At 42.6% G+C, this 13,565-nt stretch overlaps 1 protein-coding gene across 1 annotated transcript in view; it reads left to right on the top strand.

Annotated features, from left to right (window-relative positions):
- Window positions 1-13,565, top strand: part of DOCK5 (dedicator of cytokinesis 5) — a 227,492-nt gene that overhangs the window by 78,899 nt on the left and 135,028 nt on the right. Inside the window, exons 3-5 of the mRNA XM_080674976.1 lie at window positions 2,396-2,436; window positions 5,971-6,026; window positions 7,799-7,895. Coding sequence (XP_080531102.1) covers window positions 2,396-2,436; window positions 5,971-6,026; window positions 7,799-7,895 — 194 coding nt within the window. The remainder of the gene's footprint in view (window positions 1-2,395; window positions 2,437-5,970; window positions 6,027-7,798; window positions 7,896-13,565) is intronic.

Genomic DNA, 13,565 nt, shown 5'->3' on the forward strand with positions numbered 1-13,565 from the left:
TTTAACTATAATTATCCCGCTTTAAACGTTGGGATTGATTGAAAACTTGTATTCTTGCTTATATCACAACCCAGGTTTGTATTGCAGAAATGAGCAAACATTCTCTTGACAAAACTTCAGTGATACTCTGTCCTCATTATTAGAAGACAGGGCTCCCTGGAAAAGTCAATAATGCCAGGAAAAGGCAAAACGGGAAGGCTGCAGGAAGAGAGGAAGACCACACACAAATGGGTTGGCATGAGTCTACAGGAGCTGAGCAGGGCTGCTTAGGGCAGGACACTGGGCATCACTCATTCATAGCGTCGCCACGAGTCGATGACTCAACAGCACATGACAGCTTGAACTATTACCATATTCCTTGCAGTTGTTAGCAATTGAATTTATGGATTCTTTACAGTATATGATTAAAACTCTAGATCCCAGCAATATCCTGCTGCTGCCTAATGCCAAGCAAAATGTTCCCTTTTACAAATTCAACATAGTAATTGGGTGCCTTTAGATAAGGGTTTTACACGTACCATGATCTAGAGGAGACTTAGGAGGTAAAAAAAAGGTTTTCAAAAATGACAGGTTTAGGAATCATAATTCTGTGATGAATGGCTGTGCAAAAACACTGTTTACAAAAGTACAGGTAAGTTGCTCTCTGAAAGTGAAGTGAAGTCTATATTGTAACAGCTTGGTTTTATAGGACATTGAGAGATAAAACTGGCTGGAAAAGACTCAAGAGGGAAAGGGGCGGAGAGAGAGAGGTCATATAAATTATTTAAAATGTCTGTTTTAGAAGTATAAGGTGACTTGTAGAATGCATATATTATGGATGAAAATCCAGAGTCATTCATGCAAAAACTCGTAGTATTTATGAAGGTGTTAAGAGGCTGGATTGCCTTCTGTCTTTTTTTTTTTTTTCTCAGCTTGCCTCCCCCTCCCCCATCCCAGGGTGAAGTTGAAACCATTTACTCAGGCAACAGCCATTGTCATGTGTTAGCAGACCCAAGCAAATGTGTGCCGTCTTCATGTGTTAGCAAACCCAAGCAAGTATGTGCCAGTGCTAAAGATTCTTGAGACCCAGGAGGTATATTTAACATTGTGTTATTTAGCGTGGTGTTATATCTATATCTCTCGCACACTTTGGCCTTCTAAACTGGGAGCAGTATTTCCTGTTCCAATATCTTTCTCTCAACCATGGACCTGGATGCAAACCTATAATGATTCTATAGGACAATGCTCCATTTCTCCCTGTAAAAAACAATAGCCAAATTTATTAAATTTCTGAATACTGTTAAAAAACTTTGAAAATGTTATTAAATCTATGTGCAAAGAAGGTAAGTTCAATTTTCTGCTTGTAACATGTCCAAAATAGATTGTGTGATTTTACATAGAAAAAATTACAAGAAAGGTCTAGAACCCTTTTAGCAATTACCAAACATTATTTATTTACAGCCTGTATCTATTCCCTGTGTGCTTATGGCTGCTTTACACATATGTGCCTCTTACAACAGGATGCCTGATGGGCATGGGGAATAAGGAAAATTATTACAGTGAATTACCTATAGTAGGTGTTCAATAAATACTTAATATAAACTATATGTTTATGGACAGATTACATTGTATACTCTCTCTACAAAATATAGGGTGGGAAAACATCCATAGGTATATGTGTATTTATTGGAATTTTGAAAAGGAAGTTAAAACCTTTTCTTAAAGCCTCATCAAGCAAATACATAAAATCTTTTTTACTGTGGGGGGTGCTTATAGCATTGCCAGGAATTAATTTGCAATGCTTTATTGTTGATTTCATTGTTTAAGTGCAAATATTTCTATATATAAGATTTGCTTCCCCAATTTAAAGTTGTTCCATAATAGTGATTCCTATGCTTGGAACTTAAAAGAGAGAGAGAGAGAGAGAGAGAGAGAGAGAGAGAGAGAGAGAGAGAGAGAAACAGAAGAAAAAGGAAGGGACAAAGGAGAGGAAAAAGGGGGGAGAGAGAGATCATATAAATTATTTTAAATGTCTGTTTTAGTAGTGTAAGGTGACTTGTAGAATGTATATATATGGATGAAAATCCAGAGTCGTTCATGCAATAACTCGTAGTATTTATGAAGCTGTTAAGAGGTTGGGTTGCCTTCTGTCTTTTTTCCGTCTATCCTTTCTCTAAAGGAGCAGAGATGAAGCATGATTCTAAATGAATTTTAGATCCTTTAGTTATTAAGAGAATAAAGCTCTAAAATTGATTATTGTATGATAAACCAAAATGTGCATAATCTGGCATATTATCTGCAAATTGTCTCTTGGATTTCACCTATTATTCTAACAGAATGTGAGGATGTATATTGCTAATATCTTTATATATCCCAGATAACATAAAAGATTGTGTGTTCTCTTATACCTTGACAGGGTGGTACCGAGGATATACCCTCCAAAATAAAGCTAAAAAGGTATGGCTTATCATTCAACTTTTGAGTAAATCTGCTAGCTTTGTGTTGTGTTGTCTGCTCCCATATCTGCTCTCTGCTGTCTCTAGACCGAGTTTGCTTTCTCTTTGATGGCTGTTCTTTAGATGTGAAAGCATATCCTCTGGTAAAATTGTGCAAATACCATCAACCATTTTTTCATCAGCCAACTCAGGATAAAGGCCCCGAGGTGAATTCACAGACTGGCCCGGCCTCTGCAGGCTTCTTGCTCCCTGTCCCTCCAGCTCAGCAGTGTGGTGATACAGTGACATTACTGTGGTTGGCTCTGTCTTTCTGGTCAGGCCTCCACCTTTTCCTTTTCAGCCACACCCAGTATTTGCACTCACCTGTGTACACATATACACTTTGTTAACTTTGACAATTTAATAATCTACCAAAATAAGGAGTGTTTGCTTATAATATGAATATCAACTCCCACAGTTTTGCTCCTTTGAGTCGTCCCCAAATCCTGGTGCTGAATTTTTCTACCCACAGATTGTAGCGTGTACCATGTGCCTTCATTTCCAACTTAGTTATTTTCATTTAATGTCTTGCTGACTTTAACTTCTCAGGGCCCTCAAATAGGGACCTATGATGACATGACCTAAAGAAGACCTTTCTTTCCGGATGCTGGTTACACAGAGTACCTGGTTTTTACAACCACTCTGCTTCTTGGTTTAGGTTTAATCCCATTGGTGTTTGTTTTACTCATTACTGTGGAAGTGGTAGTTATTTTAAAGCATAATCAGAGTTAATTATTTTGAAGTTCTAAATTTATTAAAGAGCAATAATACTTATGTCACTTAATTCCCTGTCCTTTAAAATGTTAATTTTTTTAAATGAGCAAAGAAACTACTCTCAGATAAAATTATATGAACTTAAAGAACAAGCAAACTTTTTTATTTTAACTGGTGAGTGTGAATCATGTTGAAACCAGGTCCCAGACCATAGCTTTTCCTTTCAGAGTCTGTAGTATAAGGATCCTTTATGAGCATAAATGACTTTGGTTTCTGTTCTTTTATTTTTTATTTTTTATTGATTTCAGAGAGAGGAAGGGAGAGGGAGAGAGATAGAAACATCAATCATGAGAGAGAATCATTGATTGGCTGCCTCCTGCACACCTCCTATTGGGGGTCGAGCCTGCAGCCAGGCATGTGCCTTTACTGGAAATCGAACTCTGACCTCCTGGTTCATAGGTTGACAATCAACCACTGAGCCACACTGGCCGAGCGCGACTTTGGTTTCTAAGGCATCCTATGACTTCCTAATAGATCAGAACCCATCTAGTTTGTGCCTTTGTTGTCTGCTTTGAAATGTGGATAGATGGGGTGCCACACTAGGATCGAAAGGACAAGTTCTGAAGGTGGTTTTAAATGTATTTTCTTAAAACCCTCTTTAAACTTTAGATCTCACCCTACAGGAAAATTATTTCAGTAAGGGCTTCTCTTTGTTCTTGATCATTAAACTTTGTGATTCAACAACATGATAGGACACACAAGGGCTGTGCAGATGCTCATTGGTTGTTAAGTTGAAATATCTTTCTTGTGGGGAGATCCAGGAAAAACAGGGAATTTAAAGTCGATTGTCATGAATTATGCTCAACTTTGACACCCCTTCATTAAGACATCTATTTGAAATGCCTCCTAATGTTGTTTTTTTCTTCGTTTGCCAGTCTTAGGGGAAGAGCTATTTGAAAGGCCTATTATTTTAATGGAAATTTTTGGTGTCATTTATAAGCAGACATAGCCATTTAGAGTGTTGATAAAATGAGCTAGTGGTTTTACAAATTGAAGAAACCAGAGCTTTGCAGAAACCGATATTGATTCTGGCAGGATTGTGGAAGTGTGGATAAGGGCAATATCTGGAGAATCTTTTTTCTTTTTTACACTCAAGTGAGTAGTTTACATTGAGAAAGGAAAAGCAAAAATGAGAGATGGGCTGTAAATCAGAACTATGTTACCCAGCTTTATAGTGTGTCATAATGGCATCGACAAGTTCTACAAGCCTCTGGTTTACCAGAGCAATTAACTGTCTGTAAGTGGACTTACACTGTCCTAGGAGGAAGATGCCTACAAATAACATTGTGGTCGTAATACAAGAAAATAAATATTCTCTTACTATGAAAATCATCGTACCTGTAGACCCAATTTAACAAATCAGTGTCACAAAATAAGTCACTGTTTGTTTCTATTACAAATGCTTCTATCCTGGACTTCTCTCAATTATTAAGAGGAAACTAGTTACCAGATTACGAATGCATGAGAATTGCAATTGGTCCTTTACCATCTTGATCTGAAAAATCTTCTGCAAGGATAGTCCTTGGAACTAGCAGTGTTATATCTTACTTTAACCTCCAAATATGGCTCTTTATAACTACTACTTCAAGTGACTCATCCAGTACTCTACTTTTTTATGAGCTCTGGACAGATTTTTATTGTAAAATATACATAACATAAAGTTATTAGACACACAGATTAGACATACAACAGACACCAGTTGAAGTTCACTTGTTTTCTGTCTCTGAATGGATTGACGATCTCTGGGTACACAGGAATCTTTAACTCAGACCCTCCAGACAGCGATATGTCCCTCTCCCACATATGTGGTGAGCCACCCCTGACATGGGATGGGCCACACTGACTTTGTAGACACAGGGCTAAGAGCAGTTGAGCCCATGGTGCCTGTTAAACAGGTTCTTCTCTTACCTCTCTTGGCCCGGCATGCAGAATACCATAAATCAAAGAACCACAAGGCCCTCTCCAGATGGCAGTTTCTCTGTTTGTTGATGAGCGTATCTCACAGTTAAACAACAGCAGCTTTTGCCATGGAAGGAAACAGACATCCATGGCTCGCTTCCTGTTGCTTTGATCTGATCTTCCTTTCTTCGGTTTCCACTGACCAGCTTCTAATCCTTCTTTTAGGCCTTTGTGGGCTTTAGTTTTCCCCTGGGCAGTGCCACAATACTGGTGTAGAACTGCCTCCTGAGTGTATAGAACGGAGAGCAATTTGAGACTGGGCAGTGCTAAAAATAACCAGATAACCAGCACTAATTGATTTGGGGCACATTTGGTTAAAGTGAAAGTGCTGAGCGGAATCACTTTGGAAAATTACAATAATTTTATGGGCCACTACATACAAAGCCCTCCATCTCACTAATTATGTGAAACCCTTTAAAGGGGGTCATCTCGTGGCTTGTAGGGTCTGATGGGGTTTAGGATCTCACTGTTAAAATCCTCTTCACTATTGCAGCTCCAAGCTCACCTGGGCATGTTTCCCTGCTCACTTACGAAGCATTTATCTGAAGCTCTCTGAACCCAAGTCTTAGTTGACGCCTTTTCAGTGTTTCAGCGTGATTTCCCATAGGTAGCCTCACTGTGATTGCTACCCTACGAGCCTGGCTGCAAACGGCAGCTACTGTCCAGGAGTCCTCCTGCCCCTCCATTCATTCTCGCTGCTGTCCGCGCCTTCCTCTGGGCTGAGATTTCTATGGCCATGTAACCAAAGTTCTTCTCTCTGTAGGGTATTTTCCCTGAGACGTACATCCATTTGAAAGAGGCAACTGTGGAAGACCGAGGGTAAGTTCCATTTGGGGAAGACTCTAAAAAATGATAAAGATGTAAAATTATCATCGAGGAATGCCTCACGTACATGATTTCTCTCGACTCGTTAATTCGACTTCTCAGATGAGAGAAATAAATAAACACGTTTTCCTGGCACAATTGTTTATTCTGTCTTCTGTTCTTATAAGTGTTCCTCCCTGGCATCCTTCCCAAGGACAGAAAAGACAGGCGGTGTAAGAATAGGGGGTCATTACCTTCGTCTTTCACTGCCTGTTCACCGATTGCACGTGCGTGTGTGCACACACGTAAACATTTGACACTCCTTTGCTGTAAGATCTGAGACCCCTTTTGGGAACTCTGGGAGACAGATGAGCAAGCCAACGCCTGCACTAGTCAGCCCTGAATCTTGGACAAGTCCGCCAGCCTCAGGCCACTGCGGGTTTGGGAAACAAATCTGGCCCGATGTGGGACACCAGCTTGATGAGAAATTATGAAATAACGTGCATGAAGGTGCTCTACAGTAAACTTCATGTTCAGATACTTCCTTGTTCACCTTTCTGTTTGTCCTGGAAAGTCCTGCCTCTGGCAGCTTTGAGGAGTGAGACACTCAGCCTGAAGTGGGGGAGAGGCCACGTAGTTGGCGAGCCCACAGCAGGGAAGTTGAGGGAACCAGGAGTGCCCGGAAGCAGATGGGTCCCAGGGCTGACACTGAGTAGATGGGTCAGACTCAAGGCTGCCAAACACTTTCAGTCATAAATTCTGCCTCCTTGTATTAGAGATAAGAGGTGGAGACATGTTCAAATACACTGGACTCCTCAGAAGCTAAATCTGGACAACCTGCCCTCCTGGACATTCTTCTTCCCAGAGGGCCGCTCCCGGCCAACCTCCTGTGTCACTTGCTACAGCCCCGTGGGCGCAAGGGCGGGGCGGAGGGTATTCTTTCTAATTGGAGTTGTCATGGAAAATGTAGGATGCTCAGTAAATCTGAGATTCGGGTAACAGCAAGTAAATTTTTATAGCGTGTCCCAGATATTTCATGAGACATGCTAAAAAAAATAATTGAATCCATCTGAAATTCAGACTTAACTGGGCGTCCTGTATTTTTATTTAAGTCTGACAAACCTACCACAAATCCCCACTCGTTTGCTTGCTCTCACTCTCCTTTTCTCTGTTTGCTAATCATAAAAATGCCAGAGAGGATTTATGTGAGTGAATGTCAGGCCTACCTTGTCCTAAGTCCCCTGTGAGTCAGAGGAGTTTGGTACAGATACATTTTCTGTGCTGTGAGGCAGCAGATGAGAAGAGAACCTAGTCCCATTCCAGAAAGCAGCGCTGCCTGATGCCCGCCAGCAGTCTGTGTGAGGTCACAGGCCCCAGGACGCTGTGCATGCACTTCTCCATCCACCCTCCCCAAAGAAGCAGATGCTGGGCAGACCCAGCCAAAATATTGGATTTTGGCTTCTCTTCCCGATAATCGCTGGAGACAGCCTGGCTCAGTAATTGAGGCTCTCATAGAGACAGATGCAAAATGGAGAGGTTGAGGTCCATTGCTTTGCTAGAAAATGAGTTCATTCTAAGAACTGGGTGTTCTCTGCCCCTTCTCTTTTCTCAGATGCTTAGGTATGACAGTTTCCTACACAAACCTCCCCGTAATGGGCAAGTTTTGCTTTGTTTCAAGCCCAGCCAGCCCCATTTCCATCTTTGAGCTCTGGGGACTCTGACCTCCGTCAAGAAGAGCAGTGACGGTCAGCTCGGAGTAATGCGGGCGTTTGTCTGGTTCTCTTTAGGCAGAACGAGACCGTGATTCCTGGGGAGCTCCCGCTAGTGCAGGAGCTCACGGCCACGCTGCGAGAATGGGCTGTCATCTGGCGGAAGCTCTACGTGGTGAGTTTTCCCCTGGGGCTGCATTATTTTTGGGCTCTCAGCCTGTGTCTTCTGCTGCAAAGCCGTCCTCTGCAGGGGGCCAGCCACATGTTAGTCTGTGGGGAGTGGGGTGCGTCTTTCCTGGACCGTGCAATGGTTGATAACCAGCAGGTTCCCATTCCCCAGAGTAGGGTCATTGGTGATAGGGGTGGTGGAGGAAGTGGATATACTGTAATCATTAGTTCAGTCGTTTCTCAGCTGACACCAGGCCGATTGTAAAGTAATGAGGATAACAACTGCAAACACTTGCATAGACCTAAGTGCCAGGAACTATTATTAATACTACAAGGCTCCTATAAAGTAGGTGCAATTATGACTAGCTTATTGGTGAGGAAACTGGGCCGTTCTGTTAACCTCTGCATGTGTTAAACACCAGGGGCAGCTATCTTGCAAGAGGCCAAGAATGTTCAAAGTCCGTCAGCAGCAAGCTTGTACCTGTATTCGCTTTAGGAAGCGCTTTTCATGACAACTAAATATACAAACACTGTTTTCTAAAGTTCCTAGGTCTTATCTCTGGAGGCATCTTCAGCCTTGTGTGGCTGGCCGAAATTCCGGGAAATGTGCTTCTCTTGTTCTCTGTGTGAATGAGTTCAGCCAGGGACCACACTCCCCTAGATGCCCTGGGGGGCCATTCTTCTTCCTTTGTGTGGCTTTTCTTTATCTAGATTGTTTTTAATCATGTGTGGATTCTTCATTTTGACTCTCAAAAGCCAATCTTACAAGTTATTGGGAGCACATCACTCTCAACCATGAAAAGACAATAATCAAAAACTCACTCTGGCATATGGCGTAATCCTAAGAGTTCCTGTAAGGTACTTCATTTCCACCCAGGGCAGTTGTTTCCCAGGGTGGATCACAGCAGTAGAAATCACCAACCCCTTTGGTGGAAAAGCACAGGATTTTTCTCTGCCTGCCCATCTTTCAAGGCCAAGTTTAAGCCCTTTCTTCTTCATAATCTGTCTTCTAAAGACACTAATCCATATGTTTCCTTCTGGACTATAGGAGCACTTACAGCTGAACCCATCCTCTGGTCCTCCGGGCATACTGCCTTGTAATGCAAGTGATCTTTTGATCTCTTTATGTTTCATTGAGGAGAGAGCTAACCTGTAAGTTCTTAAATCACAAGCCCCAGGAGAATAGAGATGCTGTTTTAAGCCCTTTGGCCTACATCCATCATCTTATATTTCTACTGAAAACGCTCTCTAGTTCTGGTTAATTGATTGGTTAGTGGTGGATGGAACAAGTTTGATGGATGAGAAATTATGTAGACCTGAGTTAGCTCCTTAACATAGAGTTTCTGGAAATCAGTGAGTGGTGAAACGTATTAGGTAATAAGTACCAGAGAAAAGGTATTTTTGAAGGTGGAATGTACAAGGTTGAATGTGGTAGACTTTTCCTCTTGCTAAAACACAGCTCTTGCGCTGAGTTTATTATCTCTGACCTCCACAGGTAATTGTGCCAAGTCTACTCTAGAATAGAAATGAGAATAAGGGAACCAGGGAGGAAGAAGTAGATTATATATTTGGGTGTCCAACTCCCTTAGCCGTTAAATGGCAGTGAGCTCAGGTTTGGGATTTCTTATGGGGGTGTTCCACTATTTAATAACAGAATTGGCTTCTAAGTTGTTGTTTTTTTGTGTTTTTTTTTTTTTAAATATATTTTATTGATTTTTTACAGAGAGGAAGGAAGAGGGATAGAGAGTTAGAAACATCGATCAGCTGCCTCTTGCACACCTCCTACCGGGGATGTGCCCGCAACCAAGTCACGTGCCCTTGACCGGAATCGAACCTGGGACCCTTCAGTCCGCAGGCTGACGCTCTATCCACTGAGCCAAACCGGTTTTGGCAAAGTTGTTTTTTTTTAAATCCATCTCCTGCCTGAGGGTAGCACATTTTTCATCATAATTTTGACATCTAGTAAAATAATTATTTTGTTCTTTGGGAATATTTTTAAAATGTCTTACAGCTGCTGTTGGTTGACTAAAATACATTCATCGTGGGAACCTTAATCAACTGATAGGGCTGAGCAGTCTGCTTCTGCTTTTGATGCATGATCACCATTAAGAAATAATCCACTTCCCCCAGCTAGCATGGGTCAGTGGTTGAGCGTGGACTTATGAACCAGGAGGTCATAGTTCGATTCCCGGTCAGGGCACATGCCTGGGTTGAGGACTCAGTCCCCGGAGGCGGCGGGGAGGTGGGGAGGGCATGCAGGAGGCAGCTGGTCTGTGGTTCTCTCTCATCATTGATGTTTCTATCTCTCTCTCCCTCTCCCTTCCTCTATGAAGTCAATAAAAATTTATTAAAAAAAATAATCCACTTCAGATGGGTTTGTTATAAATCATGGCTTTCTCTGTTTTTCCCTTGTTCCTTCCTAAACATTGATGGTTCACTTTAGACAGAATTTCTAAATTTCTTTCTCAAAAATTTGTGTGTCAAAGGGAAAACCTCAATATTATGCTTCACTGGGAAAAAGTAAAAGGCAACAAAATTTGTAGTTTTTAACCACCACCAATCCCCGCCCCCCCGCCCCCCGCCCCCCCCCCACACACACACTTTTTTCGGTGTTTTTGTGTTCTGATTCTCTGTGTGAGTTCCTTCAGCCTAGGTAACGATAAATACAGATTTTTCTAATCTACATCAATACTTATTTCTCTTGTGCATTTCCTGTCACAGATGATGAACCTGTGCATTCTGTTTGATGTTTCCAACCTGTGGTGCCTTGGAACCTCCACATTTTCTAGTTCTGTTCCAGGTCTAAGTGCACGAGGAATTGATATTGTAGACCAAGCATGTCAAACTCCAAGGCTAACATAGGTCAGATAAACAAGGTTTAGGTTTATGTGGGCCACAAAAGAACAAAAGTTTTAATTTTTATAGAAACATAGGTTTATTTTGATAGATACATGCTGAATACAAAGGGCTGAAATAAATGAGTAATCCTATATAATCCTGACCATGAGGCCAGGCTGGCCGGCCAACCACCCACAGCCCCGTCCCCCTGGTCGGCCCCCCACCCCCCAACGGGGTGGCCAGCCGGACCCCACCGTGCACAAATTTGTGCACTGGGCCTCTAGTCATTAACATAAAATAATAGAACATTTTAATAAAAATTAATATTTTTTCTTGAACATCAACTTACCAGACACTGAATAACTGCACAGATTAATAAACGTAACGCAAATAAACCTATTTTTCTTGTTCTCCGAAAGTGAACTATTTCCTGTTGCGCACACCAAACAAGTCAGTCCAAGACTAATGATGTGGCAATTGACTGCTAAAATATTTGCTGCTAGTATTAGTGGAGAGAAATGGTGCGCCTGCGCATAAGGCGTGTAAGGGAAATAAATGCAACATGATTATAGTAATCAGTCGTTAGCGAATGTTGTAGTTTGTTATTAATAATTATGTATAACAGAGTATTGTAAAAATTAAGTTACGAAATTTTTATTAAACCATTTCTTACATACTATTACATTGGCTGGGCCACAAAAATACTTGTTGTGGGCCGCGAGTTTGACATGCTTGTTGTAGACCCAGAGTCTTGCCTGAGAGGAAGATGCATTCCATTAACCAGACTCGGCCTTGCCGTGTAAACACAGGCCGTTGCGCTGGACAGGAGAGATTCACTTCCAGAGATTCCCCTGAACAGCTCTGATTCACTTTTAGCAGCTACACTGTAATCTTGTGACATAACCATAAATGTTTTGAAAGGGAGGGGAGTTCTTAAGCTGAATTGAGAGGAACCCATTCATCCAAAATAGAAAGAATGTCCATGCACCATTAACCAAGGAACCCCATCTTCCTTCTGTTCCTCTTTGTTACATTAGTATTATTTTCCCCCATTTAATGCTCTTTCCTGGTGGATGTTGGCCAAGCTGTAGGGGACAGATACAGGACTACATATTGGGAAGCTTAGTTTCTCATCCAGGCCCTGCCCTAACTGGCTTTTTGGTCTTGGGCAGGCCCCTCAAGGTCCTCAGTTGTCTGCTGGATTTTGCTCTTCTGTAAAAGTGATATAAGATCTGCCTTGTTTACTCCATAGAGTTTGAGGTATGAAAAGAGGTGATGCCTGCAAAATCATTGTATAGGCAAACCAAGGACTCTGCAACGTGAGCACGTGACCCTTGATGCTGCCCTTGCTGGAAACAGTAGCGGCTCTGGCGGTCCTCCCGCTGGGCAGCCTTGGCCCATGTCCCTCTGAAGCTCCCTTGTGTACACTGCCCTTATCCAAGGCCACTTCCTCTCCATCTGTTATCGTCTTAGGCGGAATGACCTTGAGCACTCAGTAACCAGGCTGTTTCTCTCCATAGATAGGGAGCCTCTTTCGTTCAGGTTCAAGTGCAGGAGGCACAGGTCATTTCAGAAAGGAATGCAGAGTGCAGATTCGCAGCCGTTTCCCAGGCGCCTGGCCTGCACCTCACAGCCTCAGTTGGATCCTGTTTACTGCGTGTGCTTTTAGTGGTTGATCAGGAAAGAAGGAAACTTTGTGCAGGAGGAGGTGGTCCCTGTGAAATGGCAAGACTGTGGACACTGGTGTCAGACAGGCGGCCAGTTCTTAATTCTGGCTTGCTCCCTTGATTGGTACGTGCTTTTATATTCACAAAAAGGAACAAACCCAGTAACAGTTTCCGCAACAAACAAACCACAACAGAAAACGCAGGTTCTGAAGGCAGGGCTTTGGGTTCAGGCTCTGCCACTGGAAGGGCCTATAGCCTGAGACGAGTCCTTTGACACCCTAAGTTAATGTCCTCTCTTCAGGTGGTAATTACATATTGCACAGGCCTTGCAAATTTGCTGTAAGAATCCAATAGGATAATCTGTGTAGAACTCCTGGGACAGTGCCTGGCAGCTGTTTTTAAAATGGAGCAGCCCTGATTACCCCCTGACAGCACTGCTTCACGAACGCGCTGATTAACGATGACCCGGGTTAGAACGGATGGCACTGTGGGGTTTAGCCCTGAGGTTTGTTAAGGGGGCCCTCCAGCTTGGGGTTGAAGAGGTGGGCTCCCTTCCAGCCCTATAAGGACCTAACTAGTTCAGGTGAATGTCTTGAAACGCAATCCATTTTTCTCTGCCGGCACTCCAGATTTTCCAGTTTTGCCAGCCCTGAAAAGGAGAGCCAATGAGCTGAACTTGCTTTCTTTTCTTTCTAGCAGCACATTCCTGCTTCACGTGAGTTCCCCCCACTAGAAGGGCAGATGCCCCTGCATTGACTTAGACACGATTGGATTGATGTAATACCTAAGTTTACCTTTTCAATAACAACCCAGTTATACTTTCTGAATATACACAACCCTACATCCTACCTCATAACATTATACTTTCTCAACTAAAAATCAGGTCTCGAAAACTGACATGTTGGAGTTTACTTTGGGGGAGACATTGGGGCAAGAGTTTTTGAAAGAGGGACTCCTGGAAATTGAGATGTTTTGGATGTCATACACATGCTCTAAAACATCTCACCCTGAGACTTAGCTCAGTGCTGTTCCCATCTTCCAGTTGGAGAAATGGTTTGTTGAGTTTTGGTCAGCCAGGCCATTTTGTCCATATAAGGTTTGGAGAGGAATCTAATCCTATCTCCTTAAGGGGTGGGGAACATCTGGCCCAAGGGCCATATTAGGCCCACAAA

This window comes from Plecotus auritus, assembly GCF_963455305.1.
Source record: "Plecotus auritus genome assembly, chromosome: 6".
In the NCBI taxonomy this organism is placed as follows: domain Eukaryota; kingdom Metazoa; phylum Chordata; class Mammalia; order Chiroptera; family Vespertilionidae; genus Plecotus; species Plecotus auritus.